Consider the following 25,518-nt stretch of genomic DNA (forward strand, 5'->3'; position numbering starts at 1 on the left):
TGTAACCAGTGTCTGCGAGAACAGAGGCCAAAGTAATGCAATAAATCAACACAATGTTAAATCCTGAGCAAGATTAAGTCATTATTAAAAATACCCCAGGCCCCAGACATCCCAGGCTTGGTTGAAAAAAACTATTTAAAACCCTTGTCCAATTGCAGCTGACTTGGGGTTGGGGCGGGTGGGGAGGTCAGAGATGACAAACTTGTCTCCTTGCAAAACTGTGCACTCCTGATCTTCATTTCCAAAATTGTTACAAACAAACAAGATTGGGATAACCTTTCAACAATCACTGCCAGTCGGTGAGATAAAAGAGTCAATGCACCGAAGGAAGTTCAGATAAGCAAAGCACAATTGAAAGGAAGATATTTCTGGACGCGTTTTAGCCAAGGGTTTTTTTTCCTCGCTCTCTCGCATTGGAATAGGTGCTGGATTGCATCTGTTTCCTGTCCTGCAGACCTTCCCTGAAACAGCTAAATCTCAGGGAGGCACCAGCACATGGGGGATTTAACCAAGGTCAAGGTTGAGTTTCGAGTCAGTGGAAAAAAAGGTATTTCATAAACATTCAATCCAAAGCCAGGTAGTGATTCTACTCTGTGGAGGTTATTGAAAGAAGAACTTGCATTAATAATACTGCCTTTCAGAACCTCAGGATGTCCCAGGACACTTTACAGCCAATTAAGCACTTTTTGATGTGTAGTCATTGTTGTAATGTTGTAAACACAGCAGCCCACAAACAGCAATGTGATAATCTGCTTTTTGTGAGGTTGGTTGAGGTGCAAATATTGGCCAAGACACCAGTAAGAGAGAGGACTCATTGAAACAATACCATGGAATCCTGCACAGTGGTTAGCACTGCTGCCTCACAGCGCCAGAGGCCTGGGTTCGATTCCTGGCTTGGGTCACTGTCTGTGTCGAGCCTGCACATTCTCCCCATGTCTGCGTGGGTTTCGTCCAGCTGCTCCGGTTTTAGAGCAGGAGATCAATGCTTAGGTGCATTGACCTACTGCTCTAAAGGAAACAGTTCAAGCCTATCCAGCTTCTCTTTATAACTCAGGTGTTCCATCCCAGGCAAAGTCCTGGCGAATCTCCTCTAGTGCAATCACATTCTTCCTGTAGTGAGGTGACCTCTTGATGACCATGAGGGACATCAGGCTTCACTGGAGCACTGCAGCAGGCCAAGGACAGACACGTGGACATGAGGACAAGATGCTGAGTTGAAACACTGGAACACCGAGGTCACGGGGTCAGGGACAAGGGTGAATGTGTCCCACAAAGCATTCACCCAGCATCTGCTTAATCACCCCAGCGTCAAGGAGACCGCATTGGGATTTCAGTGAAGTTAAAACACTGCTTCACCTGAAAAGGAATGTCCTTTGGCAGTGAGGAGGGGGTGGGGTGGGGGCCAAAGTGTTGCACCTTTCTGTGACTGCATGGGAAGGTGCTGTGGGAAGGAGGCGAAGGGTTTGGGAGTGGATCAGGGTATTCCAGAGGGAGCAGTTCCTGTCGAGTGCTGATTGGGGGTGGGGGGTTGGGGGGGAGGGGGGGAGGGGTTACATTTATAGTGGTGGCATCGTGCTGGAGTTGGCAGAATGTTGGAAGATCATCCTTTGAATGTGGAGGCTGGTGAGATTAAGAGGGATCCTGTCATGTTTCTGGGAGGAACGCAAAAGGATGAGGGCAGGGGTGTGGGAGATGTGTTGGACACGACTGAGAGGCTCGTCAACCTCACTGACTTGTGTACACTCTGCAGAGGAGGAGAGATATCCTCAGGGTAACAAGCAGCACACTTGTGGAATCCTCAATGTAACAAGCAGCCTCTGAGTCAGGAGGTTGTGGATGCCAGCTCCACTCCCAGGGACTTGAGAACATAATCCAGACTGATACTCCCAGTACCATATTGAGGGAGTGCTGCACTGCACTGTCATCCTGCAGATGAAACATAAACCAAGGCCCCATCTGTCCTCTTGCAGATGCAAAAATTTTAAAGTTTATTTATTAGTGTCACAAGTAGGTTTACATTAACACTGCAATGAAGTCATCACACTCCGGCTCCTGTTCAGGTACTCCATTGAACTCGGGTCCCTAGCGCTGTGAGGCAGCTGTGCTAACCACTGTGTCACCACATCTCTCGTATTAGCACTCCACATCCCTTCAAGGCACCACTGTTCCACCCCAGGCAATGTCCTGGCGAATCTCCTCTAGTGCAATCACATCCTTCCTATAGTAAGGTGACCTCTTGATGATCATGAGGTGCTAAGACTCCATTTTGCACCAGGCTTCATTGGAGCATTGCAGCAGGCCAAGGACCAACGCGTGGACATCAAGACAAGATGCTGAGTTGAAACACTGGAACACCGAGGTCCTCCAGGGCAAATTTGTCAGTCTCTCCTTTGCCTCGACCTATTCCTGGTTTTCTGTTCTCCTCCGTCCCCTTTCCAACTACTTAATTTTTTACATTTCAACCTTGCTTCAGTTCTGTAGGACGATCATTTAGATCCAAAATGTATTTCTCTCCACAGATGCTGCCAGTCCTGCTGAGTTTACCCAGCCTTGTCTGCTTTTATTTCAGCTTACCAGCATATGCAGCATTTTGCTCACAGCAGATATAGAAACTAGAGCTGCACTGGAGTATCAGCCGAGTAGGGGCAGCGCGGTGGCACAGTGGTTAGCACCACTGCCCCACAGCGCCAGGGACCTGGGTTCAATTCCCGGCTTGGGTCACTGTCTGTGCGGAGTTTGCACATTCTCCCTGTGTCTGTGTGGGTTTCCTCCAGGTGCTCTGGTTTCCTCCCACCCTCCAAACATGTGCGCTTTGGGTAGATTGGCCATGCTAAATTGCCCTTTAGTGTCAGGGGAACTAGCTAGCGTAAAGCATGGGGTTATGGAGATAGGGCCTGGTTGGGATTGTGGTCAGTGCAGATTTGATGGACTGAATGGCCTCCTGCACTGTGCTCAAGACTTCCTTTGCAGCAACAGTTTATTTAGGGCAATTACATTGCAACGTAAAGAATAGGAAATATATGATAAGAACACTACAGTTTTAATATCTCAAAATTGCTAATCTTCACAATCAGTGCTGGCTATCAAAATAAACCCAACAATTCAGACAGTTCCCAGTTGCAATCAGTCTAAGCAGTCCTTTATTTAATTGCATTGTACCAATCAAACATTCAGCAGAAAACACCTTGCAGACACGCATGGTCCACAATGGGGGCGGAATGGTGGTTAGCACTGCTGCCTCACAGTTCCAGGGACCCGGGTTCGATCCCTGGCTTAGGTTGCTGTCTGTGTGGAGTCTGCGTATTCTCCCCGTGTCTGCGAGGGTTTCCCTCCACAATCTGAAAGATGCGTGTGTTGGGTTGATTCGCCATGTTAAATTGTCCCTGAGTGTTGGGAAGCTTAGCGGGGTAAATACATGGGCTTACAGGGTAGGGCACGGGTGGGGTTGGTTGTCCTTGGAGGCTTGGTGGGACAAATGGCCCCTTCCTGCACTGTAGGGATTCTGTGATTAAATAGTTTTTCACAAGTTGTATCTGTTTTCTATATGCCTGTTACAGATGCAGTGGAACAGATCCCAGATCCCACTGGTCATTGCAAAGTTTGACCTTGCCTACTGATTTTCATACTGCATTTTGTAATAGATCCCCCATCTCGGGCTCACAGTCAATTCACTGCCTATCCACCCCATCCCTATATCCCATAATAAAATGCATTCCTTGACACAAAAATAATGGAGGGATTCATTTCTCTAAAACCTTTGCTTCCTTTTATTAGTAATAATGATCAAATATAACAAATGATGAATGATAGCAATGGTAGGCTATGCAGTTCCAGCCTGTATTTTCATTCAATATAATCATGTTTGATCTGCTGCCTCAGCTCCACACTGTCTCCATGTACCTTACGTATCTTTGTGTTCAATAAAATGGGCCGATCATTAAACACCACAGAGTTTTCATACCAAAATCTAAGTTTTGTAAGTACTGGTTTCAATCCTGTAATTTAGGATTAGATAGTTTAATTTTTTTTTATTTCTAATAATATTTTTTAATGACATTCATGCCACACAAATGCCAGACAATGACCATCACCAATAAGAGACGCTCTAACCACCGCCCCATGACACTCAGTGTTACCATCACTGAGTCCCACACTGCCAACATCCTTGGGGTTGCCATTGACCAGAAACTCAACTGGACTCGCCACATAAACACAGTCGCTGCAAGAACAGGTCAGAGGCTAGGAAAAGTGCGGTGAGTAACTCACCTCCTGACTCCCCAGAGCCTGTCCACCATCTACAAGGCACAAGTCAGGAGTGTGATGGAATACTCCCCACTTGCCTGGATGATTGCAGTTCCAATAATACTCAAGAAGCTGCACATCATCTGGGACAAAGCAGCCCACTTGATTGGCACCACATCCACAAACACCCACTCCCTCCACCACTGACGCTCAGTAGCAGCAGTGTGTACTATCTACAAGATGCACTGTAGCAATTCACTAAAGATCCATAGACAGCACCCGCCAAACCCACGACCACTTTCATCTCGGAGGACAAGGACAGCAGATACATGTGGACACCTGCAAGTTCCCCTCCAAGCCACTCACCGTCCTGGCTTCATAGAATCTACAGTGCAAAAGTAGGCCCATTGGACCTGCGCCAACAACAATCCCACCCAGATCCCATCCCCAAACCCCCCCTGTCACTAAAGGGCAATTTTTCATGGCCAATCAACCTAACCAGCACATTGTTGGACTTGGAAATATATCACTGTTCCTTCACAGCCACTGAGTCAAAATCCTGGAATTCCCTCCCTAACAGCATTGTGGATCAACCCACAGCACGTGGACTGCAGCGATTCAAGAAGGCAGCTCACCACCACCTCAGAGGGCAACTGGGGATGGGCAATAAATGCTGGCCAGCCAGCGATGCCCATGTCCCACAAATGTATAAAAACAAAGTTTTCTCCCTCTGCTCTCTCCATCCTTGTTGCTCTGAATTTTCTTTCTCGCCATCTCACCTTTAAAGGTTTAAAATGTTAGTCAACAAGCCCCATGACAGCCATGCCACCAGCTGTCACCCTGTATATACAACTGGGCCTAGCTATAGTCGCACTTGATCTGCACACGCAGCTATTACTGGATAGCCTCTGATTTCCAAAGCTCTCCATTGGCGTGACTGTCACGACTTGTCACCAAGTCCTTGAACGCTGCACCACGTTGGGTGGTAGAAGATGAACTAGATGAACCCCTGGCCATCAGATTCTTTTGACAAAGCTCCTTTAAAAACTGGCCAGTGCAGCACAGTGAGGAACAATTCTCCTCATTTGGAACTGCAGAGGAGAAACAGGAAGAAATGTGAAAGCTTCCCCAGTTCCCTGAATATCAGCCATGACTCAATGCATGACATTTGTACTTCTGAGTTGGGAGATTCTACATTTAAGTCTCACTCTGGAGGCTTGAGCACATAATCCAGATTTACATTCCCAGTGCAACACTGAGGTAATGTCTCTTGGATCAGATACGAAATTCAGGTGGATGCAACAGTCGAAAAGGAGCAGGGGAGTTCTTTTCAGTGTCCTGGTCAAATATTTACTTCTTAAGCAAACAGGCCATTATCTCTTTGTGGATGCACTTTTTGCTCGGCATAAATTGTCTGTCATATTTATTTATTTATTATTCATTAGTGTCACAAGTAGGCTGACATTAACACGACAATGAAGTTACTCTGAAAATCTTCTAGTCGGCACACTCCGGCGCCTGTTCAGGTACACTGAGGGAGAACTTACCACGGCCAATGCTCCTAACCAGCAAGTCTTTCGGACTATGCGAGGGAACTGGAGCACCCGGAGGAAACCCACGCAGGCACGGGGAGAATGTGCAGTCTCCGCACAGACAGTGACTTGATTCAGGAATCGAACCCAGGTCCCTGGCGCTGTGAGGCAGCAGTGCTAACCACTGTTCCAATTAATTTTTAATTTAAACTGAAATTTTTAATTAACTTTTTAAATAAACTACTTCATCGGTCGGGATATCCCGAGGTTGTGATAGGAGCTATACAGTAGGGAAATAAATGCAAGTTCCTCCCCCAGTACATATTAAACCGTGGTTCGAAACAGCGTGTCAGCTCACGAATGCAAAGCACAGAACAAAACTGTTTTCATTGTGCAAAAAAATTGTAAATGCTGGCCAAACCCTCAGCATTGAGGATACTTGAATCTGAGCACACAAAAAATAAATTATTAGTAAGACTCTTGTTTGTGATCGCTGGTTACATCAAGTGCTTGACGCAAATCGAAAAGTTAATATGCCGCACCAGAACAAGCCACTATGATCTCATCGACCAGCTGCATTAGTCTACAGACACTGAACTATGCTGAAGGTAAACCTTGCTGAAGGAAACAATTCCCTGTGAGGTGTTCAAGAATTCAGGCAAACTTCTTAAATGTCCAATCAATGTGAGAAACACGCCATGAGGGAAACACTGGACTAATTAAAATCTCCTTTCCCATCTAGCCTAATCGTATCTGTTCACCAGTGCACTCTTTAAGTGGATTAATCAGAATTTTAAAATCCAGATTTAATTTTCTATTAAAAGCAACAGGATGTGGAAATTATTACAACATCAGCCTCTGGTCTTAGAGGAAGCAACAACTGGCTATCTCGCTCCATTCCGTTTAAAGTCTCCATCCTGTTGCTCTAGTTCTCAGCTCCCTTCGAGCAAATATCCTGTTTTAAGGATAAGCCACTTTCGCTCCTTGATGTTCCAACTCTGTAGATGGGACTTTTCACTATTTATTCAAACATTTGAATTTCAGGATGTTGAGAATGAAGAAAAGCAGCGGAACTAAAAGAACAAAAGGATATAAAACACAGAGAAACCAACTGCAAAAAAAAAGCACGGAAGATAAAAATATATCACCACCTATTACGAAGGAAAACAACATAGAATTGGAACTAAGAAAACTACATCAGGGACCCGATAAAGCACAAATATATGCAACTTGTGTGGGTCAGCTGTGACTCAGTGAATAACACACTCTTCCAACTCAGAAGTCCCATGCCGACACTATAGTTAAGCAAGCCCTCCGACGCCTCTACTTTCTCAGAATGTTAAGGAAATTTGGCATGTCTGCTACGGTTCTCACCAACTTTCATAGATGCACCGTAGAAAGCATTCTTTCTGGTTGTATCACAGCTTGGGATGGCTCCTGCTCTGCAGAAGTACAAAGGGTCGTGAACGTAGCCCAGTCCATCACGCAAACCAGCCTCTCCCTTCCATTGACTCTGTCTACGCTTCCTGCTGCCTTGGAAAAGCAGCCAGCATTATCAAGGACCTCATGCACCCCGGACATATTCTCTTCCATCTTCTTCCGTCAAGAAAAAGATACAAAAATCTGAGGTCACAAACCAACCGACTCAAGAATAGCTTCTTCCCTGCTGCCATCAGACTTTTGAATGGTTCTACCTCAAACTGAGTTGATCCTTCTCTACATCCTGGCTCTGACTGTAACGTTACATTCTGCACCCTCCCCTTTCCTTCTCTATGAACAGTATGCTTTGTCTGTGTGGCATGCAAGAAACAATACTTTTCACTGTGTACCAATGCACATAACAATAATAAATCAAATCAAATCAAATCAAACCAAGGTTCACATCCCATTCCAGACGCCTAAGCATAAATTCCAGGCTGACATTCTACGTAGCGTACTGAGGGAGTCTTTTGGATAAGGTATATTAAATTAAGGACCCATCTGGCCTCAGGTGAAATTGCAAGATGCCAGGTGGGATTTTCCAGCTGCACTCACCTCAAAAACCATAAAACCCCACTGGAGGTCAATAGGCCTTTGCATGGTCCACCACCCCTCCCGCTCCCTCATGCCACTATTTGAAGGCGACTAGTTCTGCCTAATATTCTGGTCAATATTTATTGCTCAATTAACATTGTTAAAAAAAACACACATCAGCCTCCCATCCAATGACTCTGTCTACTCTTCCCACTGCCTTGGAAAAGCAGCCAACATAATTAAGAAGCCCATACACCCTGGACATTCTCTCTTCCACCTTCTTCCTTCTGGAAAAAGATACAAAAGTCCGAGGTCACGTGCCAACTGACTCAAGAGCATCTTCTTCCCTACTGCTGTCAGACTTTTGAATGGACCTACCTTGCATCAAGTTGATCTTTCTCCACACCCTAGCTATGACTCTAACACTACATTCTGCACCCTCTCCTTTCCTTCTCTATGAACGGTATGTTTTGAACATAAGAACTAGGAGCAGGAGTAGGCCATCTAGCCCCTCGAGCCTGCCCCGCCATTCAATAAGATCATGGCTGATCTGAAGTGGATCAGTTCCACTTTCCCGCTTTCTCCCCATAACTCTTAATTCCCCTGTCTGTCAAAAACCTATCTACCTGTGACTTAAATATATTCAGTGAGGGAGCCTCCACCACTTCAACGGGCAGAGAATTCCAGAGATTCACCACCCTTTGACTGAAGAAGTTCCTCCTCAACTCTGTTCTAAACTGCACCCCCCGACCCCCCACTTATCTTGAGGCTGTGTCCTCTAGTCCTGCTATCCATTCTAAGCGGGAAGAATCTCTGTACCTGTACCCGATCTATCCCCTTCGTTTACTTGTAAGTCTCTATAAGATCTCCCCCTCAGCCTTCTAAACTCCAACGAGTACAGACCCAGTCTATTCAATCTCTCCTCATAGGCTAACCCCTTCATCTCCAGTATCAGCCTAGTGAACCTTCTCTGCACTCCCTCCAAGGCCAATACATCCTTCTGCAAATGTGGCAACGAAAACTGCACACAGTACTCCAGTTGCAGCAAGTCCTCCCTGCTTTTATATTCTATCCCCCTCGCTATAAAGGCCAGCGTCCCATTCGCCTTCTTGATCACCTGCTGCACCTGCAGACTGGGTTTTTGCGACTCGTGCACAAGGACCCCCAGGTCCCTCTGCACCGTAGCATGCTGCAGCTTTTCGCCCTTTAAATAATAATCCCTCCTACTATTATTTCTGCCAAAGTGGATAACCTCACACTTGCTAACGTTATTCTCCATCTGCCAGGTCCTCGCCCACTCGCTCAGCCTATCCAGATCCCTCTGCAGACTTTCCACACCCTCCGCACAATTTGCTTTTCCGCTCATCTTTGTGTTATCAGTAAATTTCGTCACCCGACACTCAGCCCCCTCCTCCAGATCATCTATGTAAATGGTAAACAGTTGAGGCCCCAGCACCGATCCCTCCACAGTGGCACTCCACTAGTCGCCAACTGCCAACCAGAATAGCGCCCATTGATTCCAAATGGGTGCTATTCTGTCTGTATAGTACACAAGAAACAATAATTTTCACTGCGTGCAATTTGTTTCTCCATTTCCTGTGTTACCTCAGAAGTATTTCATTGGCTGCAAATGCTTTGGGACACTGGGTGGAATTTTCCCATTCCGCCTGCAAGGGGAATCATAGCGGGCAGGACCTCAGGTGGGAATTTCTGGGCTTGGAGCGAGCCTGGCCAAAAAATCCCACTCTTTGAGGTTGCGCAAGGTGCAGCATCATTTTAAGCCTTTATTTGATACCGAGGGATAGACGTTTTAATGTTTCTGGCTTTTATAAGTCATCCTCAATTAACATCAAAAGGATAAAAAGGTAAAATTTGAAGAGAGAGCTGAGACCTTTTTTTTTACATAGGAACGCACTGCGTGGAAAATGACTCACAACTAACTTTCAAAAGGGGGTTGGATAAATATTTGAATGAATAATAAAAAAAATCATGATGGGTCAAATCCCCCCCCCCACCTATTGATCCACAGGAAACAGTGGGGAAGGCTTGTTAAATGAGGAACTGGTTGGAGCTGCTGGACACTGGAAAGCTTCACCACTGGTGGAACTTACCCCTCCTCCAGAAGCCTTCCCTGAGCTCTTGGGCAAGAATGAAGTCAAGCCAATGGATGACTTGAAACCCACACCTGTGGCAAGATCCGTCTTGTTATAAAATCGGCTTGGGGGAGACGATGGCCTCAGTGGTATTTTTGACATACTATAAATCCAGAAACTCAGCTAATGTTCTGGGGACCTGGGTTCGAATCGCGCCATGGCAGATGGTGGAATTTGAACTCAATTTTTCTCACCTGATGAAGGGACAGTGCTCCGAAAGCTAGTGGCTTTTGCGACCAAATAAACCTGTTGGACTTTAACCTGGTGTTGTAAGCATTCTTACTGTGTTTACCCCAGCAGCAGCGTCTCCACATCAATAAATGCTGGGCCTACCAGTGATGCCCATGTCCCACTAATGAATTAAAAAAAACCACAGTCATGGTCAACCTAATCTTCCACGACATGGATGTGGACAGTAATGTAAATAAGGAACAATTCCTTCCCAGGCCACCTTTTACCCTTTAAGGACATGTTGTAAGGAGAACCTTGGAAGAAAGCGTTCTTTTGCTAAAAATACCCTACTGACCCATGACTTCACAATTCAGAAAATCCACATCTTGGGCAGGAACAACTTTCTTTGTGAGGCTCGAGTTTCAGCCAGGGATCAAGGCAAGTTACTGACAGCACGTTATCAGCACATGTTGTACAGCAAGCTTTCTTTAGAGGGATATTGTCTACTGGATATTCTGGCGGAATCGGAACTTCCTGTACAATGTATCTGCACATCGATGCGGGACAAGTTTATTGTGGGAACTAGTTGTGTCATGTATAAAGTCAAAAACACACACACACACACACACACACACAAACATACATACAAAAACACTCCTAAAACTGTGCTTAAGTTGAGAGCTAGTGGTCTACATTGCGGGCAGCACGGTGGCACGGCGGTTAGCGTTGCTGCCTCACAGCGCCAGGGACCCAGGATCAATTCCAGCCCTGTCTGTGCGGAGTCTGCACATTCTCCCCGTGTCTGCGTGGGCTTCCTCCGGGTGCTCCAGTTTCCCCCCACAGTTCAAAAGGTGTGCAAGGTTCGGTTGATTGGCCATGCTAAATTGCCCCTAGTGTCAGGGTAAATACGTAGGGTTACATGAATACTGGCTGGGTGGGACTGTTTCTGGTGCAGACTCGATGGGCTGATTGGCCTCCTTCTGCGTTGTAGAGATTCTATGATCGAGGAGGAAATATCTGAGAAAGGACAGCCAAGCTTCCCAATGTGCACACAGAGTAGAATCAATAGGATCACAGAGTCCCTACAGTACAGAAAGAGGCCATTCGGCCCATCGAGTCCGCACTGACCACAATCCCACACAGGCCCTGCCCCCAGATCTCTACATATTTTACCCACTAATCCCTCTAACCTCCACATCTCAGGACACTAAAGGGGCAATTTTAGCCACAGACATTTATGCCTCCCTCTCTCTGACCCCCAACCTCAGCTTTCAGGGAGAGGTAAACCTCGTCATGAGGGCAATCAATTTTATTGACCCCTTCTTGTTTAGACACAGGAGGGAGATTGAGCGAACTGTGGGAGAATCTGAAGTTCTCTGCTTGTGACTGAACTTCTAAGTTATAAAACAAAACACCAACAGGAACTGGGGGGGGCGGGGAAGCTATTCACTCCCTCAAACTTGCCTGACCTTTCAATTAGATTGTGGCTGCTTTGTATCTGAACTCCACATAATCGCCTTGGTTCCATATCCATCAGTCCTCTCTGATAGCAAAAATCTATCTCAGATTTTAAATTATTGAGCGAGTGTCTGTTGCTTTGTGTGGGAGAAAGTTGCACACTGGCACAGCTCTTTGCATGAAGTTGTGTTTCCGAACTACGCCCCACAATGGGTCCAGCTCTGATTTTAACATCATGTTTCCTTGTCTGAGGCTCCTCCGCCAACAGAAAAAGTTTCCCTCCAACTCGATTTGACTCCTTTCAGGTGCGAATATGTAAAGGTTTCCGTGTGGCATAACGCTCAGAAACGGGGCGGCACGGTGGCACAGTGGTTAGCACTGCTGCCTCACAGCGCCAGGGACCCGGGTTCAATTCCTGGCTTGGGTCAGTGTCTGTGTGGAGTCTGCACGTTCTCCCCGTGTCTGCATGGGTTTCCTCCGGTTGCCTCCCACACTCCAAAGGTGCTCGTGTCAGGTGGATTGGCCAAGCTAACTTGCCCCTTAGTGTCAGGGGGACCAGCTAGGCCAAACGTGTGGGGTTATGAGGATAGGGCTTGGGTGGGATTGTGGTTGGTGCAGACTCGATGGGCTGAATGGCCTCCTTCTGCACTGTTGGATTCTATGAAATGGCTCAGAACAGGTCTCCTCGGAACCATGTGTTGTAAAACTACTGAACATGATTTGTAATAGATAGGACAATGACTATTTTATTCTTTATTGTGTACTGTGTCCGGTGATTAAACAAGAAATCCCAATCAGAATTCTATCCAGAAATGATTGTGGTGTCTGATTAAACATCGCTTGTGTTTTAAATCCAGCGGAGGACACCAAGCACTGAAAGTGATAATAAAAACATTTATTATATAAAGTCTGGCTTTCATTTCAAAAAGGAACTGTTCAAGAAAACAAAAATTATTTTGTCTTCCGTCCCCATTTATTCTCCATCCTCACTAAAAAAAAATCCACCGGAACTCTTGTGGAAATGAGCCACCCTCATCGCTCAATCCAAAAATCTTCACATCTGAATGAGCGCAGCTAACCTGCATTTATATAGCGCCTTTAGGAGTACAACATTCCAAGATGCTTCAGAGAAATGTTATTAAAAAGATGGCAATGTTTATTTTATGAGTGTCACAAGTAGACACACATTCTCGCCGCAATGAAGTTACTGTGAAAATACCCTAGACATAGAAACATAGGAGATAGGAGCAGGAGGAGGCCATTTGGCCCTTCGAGCCTGCTCCGCCACTCATCACAATCATGGCTGATTGTCCAACTCAATAGCCTAATCCTGCTTTCTCCCCATAATCTTTCATCTTTTTTGACCCAAGTGCTATATCCAGCCGCCTCTTGAATACATTCAATGTTCTGGCACCAATTACTTCCTGTGGTAATGAATTCCACAGGCTCACCGCTCTTTGGGTGAAGAAATGTCTCCTCATTTCCATCCTAAATGGTCTACCCTGAATCCTCAGACTGTGACTCCTGGTTCTGGACTCCCCCACCATCAGGAACATCCTATCTGTCTAGTCCTGTTAGAATTGTATATGTCTGTCTAAGAACTCCCCTCATTCATCTGAACTCCAGCAAAAACAATCCTAACCTAGTCAATCTCTCCTCATACATCAGTCCTGCCATCCCCGCAATCAGCCACACTCCGGCGCCTGTTCGGGTACACTGAGGGAGAATTTAGCACGGCCAATGCACCTAACCAGCACGTCTTTCAGACTGTGGGAGGAAACCAGAGCACCCAGAAGAAATCAATGGAGACATGGAGAGAACGTGCAGACCCATGCAGACAGCGACCCAAGCCGGGAATCGAGGCAGCAGTGCTAACTACTGTGCCACGGTAAATGAGACACTGGGGCACAAGACTACAACTTTGGTCAAAGAGGTAGATTTGAAGGGTTCTCTTAAAGGAGGAGAGAGGCAATGTGTGGAGATGGTAGCGAGGTTAAGGGAGGAAATTGCAGAACTTAAGAGTCTAGGCAGTTGTAGGCACGGCTGCCTACGGGGGCACATTAAGATCGGGGAAACGCGAGAGGAGAGAACTGGAGGAACACAGATATCTGGGAAGTGTGCAGGGCTGGCAGAGAATCAAGGCCGTGGAGGGATTTGAAAACAAGAGTGAGTATTTGAAATTCACGACATTGTTAAAGTGGAAATCAATGTAAATGAATGAGTACAGGGATAATGGATGAAGGTGACTTCACATCGGTAAGGACATAGGATGAGCTTAAGGGGGCACAGTGGTAGACAGTACGGTGGTACAATGATTAGCACTGCTGCCTCACAGCTCCATGGACCCGTGTTCAATTCCCAGCTTGGGTCACTGTCAGTGTGGAGTTTGCATGTTCTCCCCGTGTCTGCGTGGGTTTCCTCTGGGTGCCCCGGTTTCCTCCCACAGTCCGAAAGACACGCTGATTAGGTGCACTGGTCATGCTAAATTCTCCCTCAACGTACTGGAACGAGCACCAAAATGTGGATTTTCACAGTAACTTTATTGCAGTATTAATATAAGCTTACTTGTGACTTACAAATAAGTTTTATACTTTAAGTTTGTGGATGATAGAATGTGTTGGAATAGTCACGTCTGGAGGTAACAGTGGCGTGGATGTGGGTTTCAGCAGATGCGCTGAGGTGGGGACAGTCAGGTGAAATTACAGATGTGCAAGTAGGGTCTCAGTCATGGCACCGATCTGTGGTTGGAAGTTGATGTAAGACATCAAATATGACTGAGGTTGTGAACAGCCTGGTTCAGTCTCAGACATTTGCCAGGGGGAGAGTGGAGTTTGTGGTAGAGGCAGAAGACTCAGGCTTTGGTCTTTCCAACAGTTAGCTGGAGGAAGTTTCTATTCACCCAATACTGACTGCATGTTGGCAAACCACTCATACATTGGCAGGGAGGGCATGGGGTGGGCAAGGTAGCAGTCCAAGCCCAGTTATCCCCGAATCTGATATTCTCCCACCTGCTGCCATCAGATTTTTGAATGGACCTATCTGGCGCTAAGTTGGTCTTTCTCTAAACCCTAGCAATGACTGTAACACCACATTCTGCACCCTCTCCTTTCCTTCTCTGTGAACGGGATGTTTTGTCTGAACAGCGCGCACGGAACAATACTTTTCACTGAACGCCAATACATGTGACAATAACAAATCAAATCAAATCTGGAAATCTCGCGAACAACAGAAACCCTAAACCACCCGATGTGTGGAGCACATTTAGATGAACAACATTGGGAAACCTAGCACCACTGATGTGGTAAAACATGCCGAGGAACTTCACAGGAGCGCTACCAAAACAAGAGTCAAGAAATGGAACCCGGCAGCCAATTTATACACAGCAAGTTGCCACAAACAACAGCGTTTTAACCTACTTCAGTCGGTTTTGGTTAAGGAATAAACATTTTGGGGTATTAGAACTCTTGGACGAACCTGTGACTGATGGACAGGGCGTCCAACAATACAACACTCACTCAGGATCTCACTGCTCATTTACTGATCATGCTTGTCTGTTGTGGCTCAGTTGATTGACAAGATTGCAGGTTCCGCTGCATTCCCACTCTGGAGCCCTGATGACAAAAATTCAGGCTGACTTTCCCACTGAGAGAGTGCTGCACTGTCGAAGAAGGTGTCCTTGTGATGAGACAATAATCCTACCCTCTCTGTCCTCCAAGGATCCCACGGCGCCACTTTGAAGACGAGCAGATGAGTTTACTATTGAAGTTTATTCATTACTGTCACAATTGGCTGACGTTCACACTGCAAAGAAGTTACTGTGAAAATCCCTTAGTCGCCACACTCCGGCGCCTGTTTGGGTAGACTGAGGGAGAATTTCGAATCATAGAATCTCCACGGAGCAGGATGCGACCATTCGGCCCATCAAGCCTGCATCGACAACCCAGGCCCTATCCCCATAACCCCATAGATATACCCTCTCAGTCCCCTTGCCATTAAGGGTCAATTCAGCACAGCAAATGCATCTTTGGACTGTTGGAGGAAACTGAACCACCCAGAGGAAACCCATGCAGACACTGGGAGAACGTGCAGACTCCACACAGACAGTGACCCCAAGCCGGGAATCAAACCCGAGTCTCTGGTGCTGTGAAACAGCAGTGCTAACCACAGTGCCACCGGGGTGCTCTGACCAATATTTATCTGACAACACCAGGTTAAAGTCCAACCAGTTTATTTGATAGTAATCCCACAAGCTTTCGGAAACGGTGAAGGAACACCGTTTCCAAAAGCTTGTGGGATTACTACCAACTAAACCTGTTGGACTTTAACCTGGTGTTATGAGACTGCTTACTGTGTTTACCCCAGTCCAACGCCAGCATCTCCACAACAATATTTACCTTCCAGTAAGCATCACTACAAAAAAAAACACATTACCTCAATCACTTTCCCCAGAGGATTCAAGGCCAGCTGGAAGGCCAGGAACCAGAGGAAAACATTTATCTTTGAGGTTCAGACATGCAAAGTAATCTGGGGATTCTACTCTGTCAACCAATTAGTGTTACCATTTGAACCTTGTCTTTCATTTTGAAAGCATTTCTGGGATTTTAGAACCTTCCTACAGATGCTGACAATATGGGAAAGACAATTTTATTCCCATGACCTTTCTGCGAATCTTAACAATTCACATAAACTAGGCAACAATTACTGGAAGATTTGATGAAGTGATGAAAAAGCTGGACATCCAAAAGTAAACAGGGCCCACGCGCGCTTCGAAACCTGATTATATTCCCCCCACCACCTTGATTCGCACCAGTACCAGATATATTGGTGATTCATGTTAGTTGCCGTGGCTTGGAGAGAATTTACAGTGCATTGGTCTATGTCACACTCCACACGAACCTGCTCCCACTCAAATTCTCCCTGCTCACTCAGCCTCCCCCTGCCCACATATCACTTCCGTTCCTTCTATCCCATCCAACCTCCCTTAAATGTTTTGATGTTTCCAACTTCCTCCAATCCACGTGGCAAAAAAAAAAGCTCTACAATCTCACCGCTCTCCGTGTAAAGAAGCTTCTCCGATATTGTTTACTCGGTGCTCGGGGCTATTGTAGTTTTATGGTTTCTTCTGATTTTCATTGGACTTTCTCTTGGTGGGGGAAGGTGGGAATTTGAAAGCAGAATTTTGTTTAGATGGGCGTGGGCCTGTCAGGCTGTCAAAGTGACGAGGTGAACTGTTGTGGGCAACAGCGGGTCGATGCTGATTCCCAGAGTAGTACTGACCAAAGCAAACAGTGGTTAGCACTGCCACCTCACAACGCCAGGGACCCGGTTCGATTCCCAGCTTGGGTCACGGACTGTGCCGAGTCTGCACGTTCTCCCCGTGTCTGCGTGGGTTTCCTCCGGGCACTGCAGTTTCCTCCCATGGCCCAAAAGACATGCTGGTTCGGTGCACTGGTATGGCTCCTTCTCTGTCCAAGATCGCAAGGAACTACAAAGGGTCATAAACATATAGCCCAGTCCATCGTACAAACCAGCCTCCCATCCATTGACTCTGTCTACACTTCCAGCTGCCTCGGCAAAGCAGCCAGCATAATCAAGGGCACCACTCACCCTGGACATTCACTCTTCCACCTTCTTCCATCGGGAAAAACCATACAAAAGTCTGAGGTCACGCATCACCCAACTTGAGAACAGCTTCTTCCCTGCTGCTATCAGACTTTTGAATGGACCTACCTCACAATAAGCTGATCTTTCTGAACTGTCCATGTGTCTGAATACAAAGAAAGCTTCCTGCAAGGGTGCATAGCCTCCTGATACTCCAAGGTGAGATAACAAGACGACTTCAGGTGCCGGAGGATCCCCATTCCCACTACAACTCCAGCCTTCAGGAAAGAAGGGGAGGAAAGCAGGGAAAACCAGGGATAGAAAACTGAAATGGTGTTATCCAGAGCAGGGTTCGGGGTGGGGCATGAGTTAGATGAGGGAAGGGAGGGGATGGCCTAATGGTATTATCGCCAGACTACTAATCTAGAAACTCAGATAATGTTCTGGGGACCTGGGTTCGAATCACACTGTGGCAGATGGTAAAATGGGAATTCAATACAAAAAAATCTGGAATTAAGAGTCTACTGATGACCATGAAACCATTGTCAATTGTCAGAAAAACTCATCTAGTTCACTAATGTCCTGTAGGAAAGGAAATCTACCATCCTTACCTGGTCTGACTTACATGTGACCCCAGAGACTTAGCAATGTGGTTGACTCTCAACTGCCCTCCAAGAGCAACGAGGGATGGGCAATAAATGCTGCCAGCCAGCGACGCCTATGTCCCATGAATGAATATTTGTCCAGTTCCCTCTGCCGACACTACAGTTATGAAAGCCCACCAATGCCTCTACTTTCTCAGAAGGTGAAGGAAATTTGACACGTCAGCTACGACTCTCACCAACTTTTACAGACGCACCACAGAAGGCATTCTTCCTGGTTGTATCACAGCTTGGTATGGTTCCTGCTCTGCCAAGACCGCAAGGAACTACAAAAGGCCGTGAATACAGCCCAGTCCATCACGCAAACCAGCCTCCCATCCATTGACTCTGTCTACATTTCCTGCCGGCTTGTCAAAACAGCCAGCATAATCAAGGACCACAGGCACCTTGGACATTCTCTCTTCCAACTTCTTCCATCGGGGAAAAGGATACAAAAGTCTGAGGTCATGTACCAACTGACTTGAGAACAGCTTCTTCCTGCTGCCATCAGACTTTTGAATGGACCTACCTTGTGTTAAGTTGACCTTTCTCTACACCCTAGCTGTGACTGTAACACTACATTCTGCACACTCTCCTTTCCTTCTCTATGAATGGTATGCCTTGTCTGTACAGCACACAAGAAACAATACTTTTCACTGTATGTTCATACATGTGAGAATAATAAATCAAATCAAAATAAATAAAGTGAAGAGATCAGCTGGGCAAAACATCTGACAAATTCCTCAAGGGACAGACTTATGAAGCACAGCTTCCTTCTCTCATCAGGATGCACAAATCTCAATTCTAGAAACTCACACAAACAAAGTAACTTAATTTCTGATTGAACTTGGATTGGACAGTGCCCTAGCCAGACCTCGCAAATATCCAGATCACCAACAACCTGTCCTGGACCCCCCCCCCGCATGCCGACACTATAATTAAGAAAGCCCACCTACACCTCTACTTTCTCAGGAGGCTTAGGAAATTTGGAATGCCAGCTACAGCTCCTGCCAACTTTTACAGATGCACCATACAAAGCATTCTTTCCGGTCGTATCACAGCTTGGTCAGGCTCCTGCGCTGTCCAAGCCTGCAAGAAACTACAGAGGGTTGTGAATGAAGCCCAGTTCATCTCTCAAACCAGCCTCCCATCCATTGATGACGTCTACACTTCCCCTTGACTCAGGAAAGCAGCCAAGATAATTAAAAACACCACACACACACCGGACGTTCTCTCTTCCACCTTCTTCCATCGGGAAAAAGATACAGAAGTCTGAGGTCACGTACCAACCGACTCAAGAACAGCTTCTTCCCTGCTGCCATCAGACTTGTGAATGGACCTACCTTGCATTAAGTTGGTCTTTACACCCGAGCAATGATTAACACTACATTCTGCACTCTCTCCTTTCCTTCTCCCCATGTACTCTATGAACGGTATGCCTTGTCTGTATAGTTCACAAGAAACAACACTTTTCCACTGTATCCCAAAACATGTGACAATAACAAATCAAATTCAAAATGTGTCGTCATTTCAGCTGCTCACTAATATTGTAATATTCAGCACCCCAGCTTTAGCAACAGAAAGAAAGCCCTCATTTCAAAGACCACAAATTCATTCATTAATGGTGTGGAGTTGCCACAACAATTGCTTGGCTCAACCTGAAACCACCACATCAACAAGAGAAATTGAAGCTATATAACATCTGTAACATAATTAAATATCCCAAATGCACGATTGTAAAAAAAAAACCCCACAAGAAATTGGACAATGCACTGGCTACAAGGGATAGATGAGGAAGCAGCGTCCTACCTTGAATGATTCTAGTTGTTGGTTAATGATGTCCGTTTCCGTCCCAACGCTGCCTTGGCTCTCCTCGTGCTCCTCAGCGATGGCCACCAATTCGCTGAAAGTCTTGCACTTACTGTCAAATTCTTCAACCCTGGCAAGGTTGCTTTCCACTTGCTCCTGCCTGATCATTGCCCTGTCCAGCAGTTTATTGCACTGTTTGCTCAGAGCGTCCAGATCCCGTTTCAAGCCCAGCAAGTCTGGAGAACTTGCCGACTCCAGCATCTGCTTCCCCTCTTTCTTTGCGCCTTCGATGTTCGCCGTCAGCTCCTGAAGCCTGACAATGAACTCCCGGATGCCGTCTTTCTGGTCGCGGAGAGAGTCCGGGTCCCTTCCCACGGGAGCCATGCTGTCCAGTTCGTCATCGAGGTCAGCAAATAGGGAAAACATCTCCCGGATGTTGTGTTGGAACTGCCCGATGCCTTGGAGCTTGGTTTCCAGGAAGCAGCACCTCTCCCGCACCTGCTGACTCACCGAGCCGTAATCCTCCTGTAAGGCATCGGCTTGGCGCAGCATCAAGGACGTGCCCTCTACGTCCGTGGTACCGGCGGCCAGCGTCTGAGCAAGGCGCTTGACATTCTCCACTTGTGGTGTCAGAGCCTGAAGCGCCTTCTGCTGGGTGTTCATGTTGGTCAGGGACTTGTTGCTGTACGCCTGGGGTCCGAGGGCATCGTGGAGCTCCAGTTGCTGCTTGGCTCCGTCCAGTTGCTTCCTGGCCTCTTTGAGAGTGTTCTGAAACTCCCTCACGCATTTCGCCATCTCGTCCAGGGAATTAACCTTGAGACGCAGCTGCTCATTGAGCGAGTCGACTTTCTGGTTGACCGCAGCCTTCTCGCCCTGGACGTCGCCCAGGTCAGCCTGGCTGGCTTCGATCAAGCTGTCGGCAGCGCTGTTCAAGGACTCTAACGCCCGCCGGTGTTTGTCCACGTCGTTCTGTAGGCCGCGAAGGCTCGCCAGCGCAGACTCGATCTCCGCCGCGTTGCTGGGGACTTGCACCCGAGAAGCCTTCTCCTCGCACTCCCGCGCCCAGGGCAGGAGGCGCTCCACGCACTCCCGGTACCTCTGGGCTTTCTGGAAGCCGTCCCTCAGCCTCTCCTGCCGGGCCTCCACCTGCTTGGCCAGTTCTTCCCAGTTGGCCCGCAGGCTGCCCAGCCGGCCTTGCAGGGCGGCCTGCTCATCCCCGGGCTGCATGTTGCGGAGGATGGCCTCGCCTTCGGCCAGGATCATCTCGTAGGAGCCAGCTTTCTGGGCCAGGGATTTCTGAAAGTCAGCCTGCTCGTCGATCAGCAGGCTCAGGGTCTCCAGTTTGGCCGATATGGGAGCTCTCTGATCCTGCTCGCTGCGCTTTCCGCCCATCCAGGTCTGAAAGTCATCGAACATCTGCTGAAACTGCTCGGAATTGGCAAGAGCCGACTGAAGCTGGTGGACCCGCTTTCCTTTATCAAAAGGAAATGATAACATGTTATTTCATGACGTGGATTCATTTTCCCACCTAAATAGAATGGACTACGCAGGAGATGGTCTTTTGGCCCTGTGTCAACTCTTTGAAAGAGTTAGAATCATAGAACCCCACAGAGCAGAAGGAGGCCATTTGGCCCATCCAGTCTACACCAACGATAACCCCACTCAGTCCCTATCCCCATCACCCCATGCATTTCCCTAGCTAGTCCCCCTGACACCAAGGGGCAACTTAGCACGGCCAATCCACCTCACCCACCACATCTTTGGACCGTGGGCGGAAACCGGAGCACCCGGAGGAAACTCATGCAGACCCAGAGAGAACTTGCAGACTCCTCATAGACAGACAGTGACCCAAGGTGGGAATCGAACCCTGGTCCCTGGTGCTGGTGCAGAGCTAACCACTGCACCACAGTGCTGACCGGCGCCGGGGACTCTGGTTTGATTCCCGGCTTGGGTCACTGTCTATGCGGAGTTTGCACATTCTCCCCGTGTCCGTGTGGGTTTCTTCCGGGAGCGCCAATTTCCTCCCACAGTCCAAAGATGTGTGGGTGAGGTGGATTGGCCGTGCTAAATTCTCCCTTAGTGTCGGGGGACTAGCTAGGGAAATGGATGGGTTATGGGGGTAGGGACTGGGTGGGTTTGTGGTCGGTGCAGACCTGATGGGCCAAATGGAGTCCTTCTGCATCATAGGGATTCTATGATTTCTATGGTCACATGGCCTTCCTCCCCTACACAGTCCTGTGACATTTTACCTTCCAAGTGTTCATCCAATTCCCTCTGGAAAGTTAGAAATGAATAGGTTCTACTGCTCTTTCAGACAGTGCATCCCCGAACGTAATTACTCATTGCATTGAAATCATCCAACATCTGCCCCGACCCATCTGGTTCTTTCTAATTATAATTAATCTGTTTACACCGATTACCAATCCTCTCAACAGTTTTATCATATAGAAACATCTGATAACTCTGAACACCTTTATTAAATGACCCCTTAACTATCTTTGGTAACAGCCCCAGCCTCCAAGCCTTGCCAGTAGGCCCTCAATCGTGGCACCATTTCAGTAAATCCCCTCAGCCCCATTTCCAAGGCCTTAACATCCCAATCCCTAGAGTGCGGCGCCCAGAGTTGAACGCGACACTTCGACTGTGTCTTGTGAAGTTCTAGCAGAACTTCCACGCTTTTGTACTTTACGCCTCTATTCGTGAAGTTGAAATCTCGCATGTCTTTTCAAACTGCCTAACCAACAAGAAATTGGCGGCACGGTGGCACAGTGGTTGGCACTGCTGCCTCACAGCGCCAGGGACCCGTGTTCGATTCCAGCCTCTGGTGACGGTTTGCGTGGAGTTTGTACGTTTTCCCGGCGCCTGCGTAGGTTCCTTCCGGGTGCTCCAGTTTCCTCCCACGGTCCAAAGATGTGCGGGTTAGGTTGATTGGCCACGATAAGTTGCCTCTTAGTGTCAGGGGGATTCGCAGGGTAAAGATGGGGATACGGCCTGGGTTGAATTCTTGTCGGGTGCAGGCGCGATGGGCCGAATGGCCTCCTTCTGCACTGTCGGGATCTAATAAATTAACACTGTCCTTTCCCTGATGCGGTGTCCTTGCCGTTACGGTTTCAGATTTGTTGCATTTGTGACTTTTTAAACTCACTGATGAATTTAGCTTGAACGTGTACCCGTATCACACGCTCTCTGCTCATTGTCGCAAAGCTGAGTTTGTGAAGTTGGAATGTGATGTTGATAAAGGTGTGAAAAATTCTAAAAATGCTCGGGGTCGGGGGGTGGGGAAGAATAAGACATTGCGGTGTTCCTTTAAAAGGTGGTGTTTTGTCTCAGTGCTCGGAGTTTAAAATGTAAAGTACATCCAGAGTCCCAGACTGAAACAGTTGTATCAAAAAATCAAGCAGTGATCTCGGCAAAGGCAACCTGTCGTCGTTTGAATTTAACCAATCAATTTACAGCAGGCACTCGGCCACCAAGAACCTACAAGATTTGAATTTGATGATGTTGAAAAAAAAAAATCAGATCAACCTCATCGTAGGAAAATTGACAGACCATCACAGGTATAAAAGAGAGGGCAAGAGGGAAAAACAAGAGTTAGCAACTGCCATCTCTCAAGTCGAGAGAAAGAGAGAACAGCTCTCCACCCGGCCAACTTAACATATCTCAAGAGAGCACACCATCGCATCAGCAAAAGATAGCAAATCAAAAGGAGGACGTGGAGGCTTTGGAGAGAGGACAACAAAGGTTTACCAGCATGTTGCCTGGTACGGAGGGTATTAGCTATGAGGAGAGAGTGAATAAACCGGGATTGTTCTCCCAGGAAGGACAGAGGCTGAGGGGCAGCCTAATAGAAGTTTATAAAATTAGGAAGGGTATAGATAGGGTGGACAGTCAGAAGCTTTTCCCCAGGGCAGAGTTGACAATTACAAGGGTGCACAAATTCAAGATAAGGGGGAGGGAAGGTTCAGTGGAGATGTGCAGGGGAAATATTTACACAGAGGGTGGTGGGGGCCTGGAATGCACTGCCAAGTGAGGCAGACACGTTAGTGACTTTGAAGGCTTATCTTGATAGACACATGAACAAACGGGGAACAGAGGGATATAAGCAGTTGGCCTACATAGGTCAAGGTGATCGGTGCAGGCTTAGAGGTCCGAAGGGCTTGCTCCTGTGCTGTACCGTTCCTCGTATATCTTTGTATTGAACTCAACCGAGAAACTCCAGAAGGTTCCGATAGACACAAAACTTGGTTGTATTATTTTGAACGTGTCGGAATTCTATTGTTATAGTTTTGGTTCACGAATGGATATTGTACTTACTTGATCAGCATTCCAGTAGAATCTTATTTTGTTCAGTATGCTACTTGTTTAAAGTTCCCTGTTAGTTCAATAAATAAATTGTTAAGTGTTCATTTTTACGTGCGTGTCAGGTATTTCTGTTAGTTAACCCACTAAACATAACTGAAGGGCAGTTCACACCTTCCCACACACTTTTAACAGATTACGGGGCGAGGTATTCCTCTTTGTGGAGACTCGGCTTCTAAAAAGGGAATCGACTTCTGTGTCGTAACAGTATTCGATCCTCGAATTGAACCGCTCACCTGCTCTTTCCTCCAGGTCTCGGAAGGGCTTCAAGACGTTGTCCAACTGCCTGCTGAGCTCAGCTTTCAGGTACTGTTCACCGACGAGGGTGGAGATCTCTTCGCAGAGGGCCTGGGCCTCCTGCACGCATTTCTCCTCCCTCTCCACCTCCGATCGGATTTCACTGGCTGCCTCCAGTTGGGACTTGACCGCTTCAGGCTGGGAGCCGACGGCTGGTTGGCCGGCCAGCTTAGCGTCCAGGGCCCTCAGCCTGCCCGAGAGGTCCTCAACCAGACTCTGGTACCGGGTGCTTTTGACGATGGCCCGGTCGATCAGGTCGGACCGGGCAACCAGCTGCCCGGTCAAGTCGTCCCACTTCCGCGTCACGGCAGCCAGCTGGTCGCTCACAACCCTGCAGGCCGGGGAAGGCTCGTCCGACTGCCTCAGGATGCCGTCGGCCGCTGTCGTCAGCTGTTCGTGCTGAGGCTTTCGAGTCTCAAACTCCTTGAGCAGAATCTGGGAACGAGAGAGAGAGAGAGAGAAAAACCAACACAAGAGTGAGGAGCTCTCCGAGACACAGTGATGTGTCGAGACCAATCCCAAGTCGCAAAATTCAATAAAGGTTTTTAACAATATGGAACGGCAACGGTGAAGATTAAGTGGTTTTCTTAAGTTCTTACCTGAGCCCAAACTTAACCCAGCGTGTGGGTTCGTCATTTGCAAACTTGTGGGGCGTTCACACCATACATTTGCTGATACAGATTTGAAAAATTGAGAATGTTTTTAATCCATATTTATTTATTGATGAGATGTAGGCGTCGCTGACTAGGCCAGCGTTTATTGTCCACCTTTAATTGCCCTCGAGAAGGTAGTGGTGGAGAACTGCCTTCTTGAAACGCTGCAGTCCATGTGGTGTAGGAACACCCACGGTGCTGTTAGGCAGGGACTTCCAGGATTTCGACCCACTGACAGTGAAGGAACTGCGATGTATTTACAAATCAGAATGACGAGTGACTTGGAGGGAAACTTGCAGGTGGTGGCTCCCCCACACAGCTTCTGCCCTTGTCCTTCTATGCAATAGAGGTCATGGGTCTGGAGGGTGCTGTTAAAAGGGCCTTGGTGCGTTCCTGCAACGCACCTTGTAGATGATACATTGTGCTGCTACTGTGAGTCGGTGGTGGAGTGAGTGAATGTTCAAGGTGGTGGATTGATTGACACGGTGGCGCAGCGGTTAGCGCTGCTGCCTCACAGCGCCCGGGATCCGGGTTCAATTCTCAGCTTGGGTCACTGTCAGTGCTGAGTCTGCATATTCTCCCCGTGTCT

At 47.5% G+C, this 25,518-nt stretch overlaps 1 protein-coding gene across 4 annotated transcripts in view; it reads right to left on the reverse strand.

The window, feature by feature from the left end:
• dst (dystonin) overlaps window positions 1-25,518 on the reverse strand; it is a 614,201-nt gene that overhangs the window by 149,281 nt on the left and 439,402 nt on the right. For all 4 annotated transcript variants that reach the window (XM_080191940.1, XM_080191941.1, XM_080191942.1 and 1 more), the window contains 2 exons: window positions 24,216-24,711; window positions 19,621-21,092 (listed from right to left, as the gene is read on the reverse strand). In XM_080191940.1, the coding sequence (XP_080048066.1) occupies window positions 19,621-21,092; window positions 24,216-24,711 (1,968 nt within the window). The remainder of the gene's footprint in view (window positions 1-19,620; window positions 21,093-24,215; window positions 24,712-25,518) is intronic.

The sequence above is a fragment of the Carcharhinus amblyrhynchos genome, chromosome 7 (assembly GCF_965287045.1).
Source record: "Carcharhinus amblyrhynchos chromosome 7, sCarAmb.v2.hapA, whole genome shotgun sequence".
Classification (NCBI taxonomy): domain Eukaryota; kingdom Metazoa; phylum Chordata; class Chondrichthyes; order Carcharhiniformes; family Carcharhinidae; genus Carcharhinus; species Carcharhinus amblyrhynchos.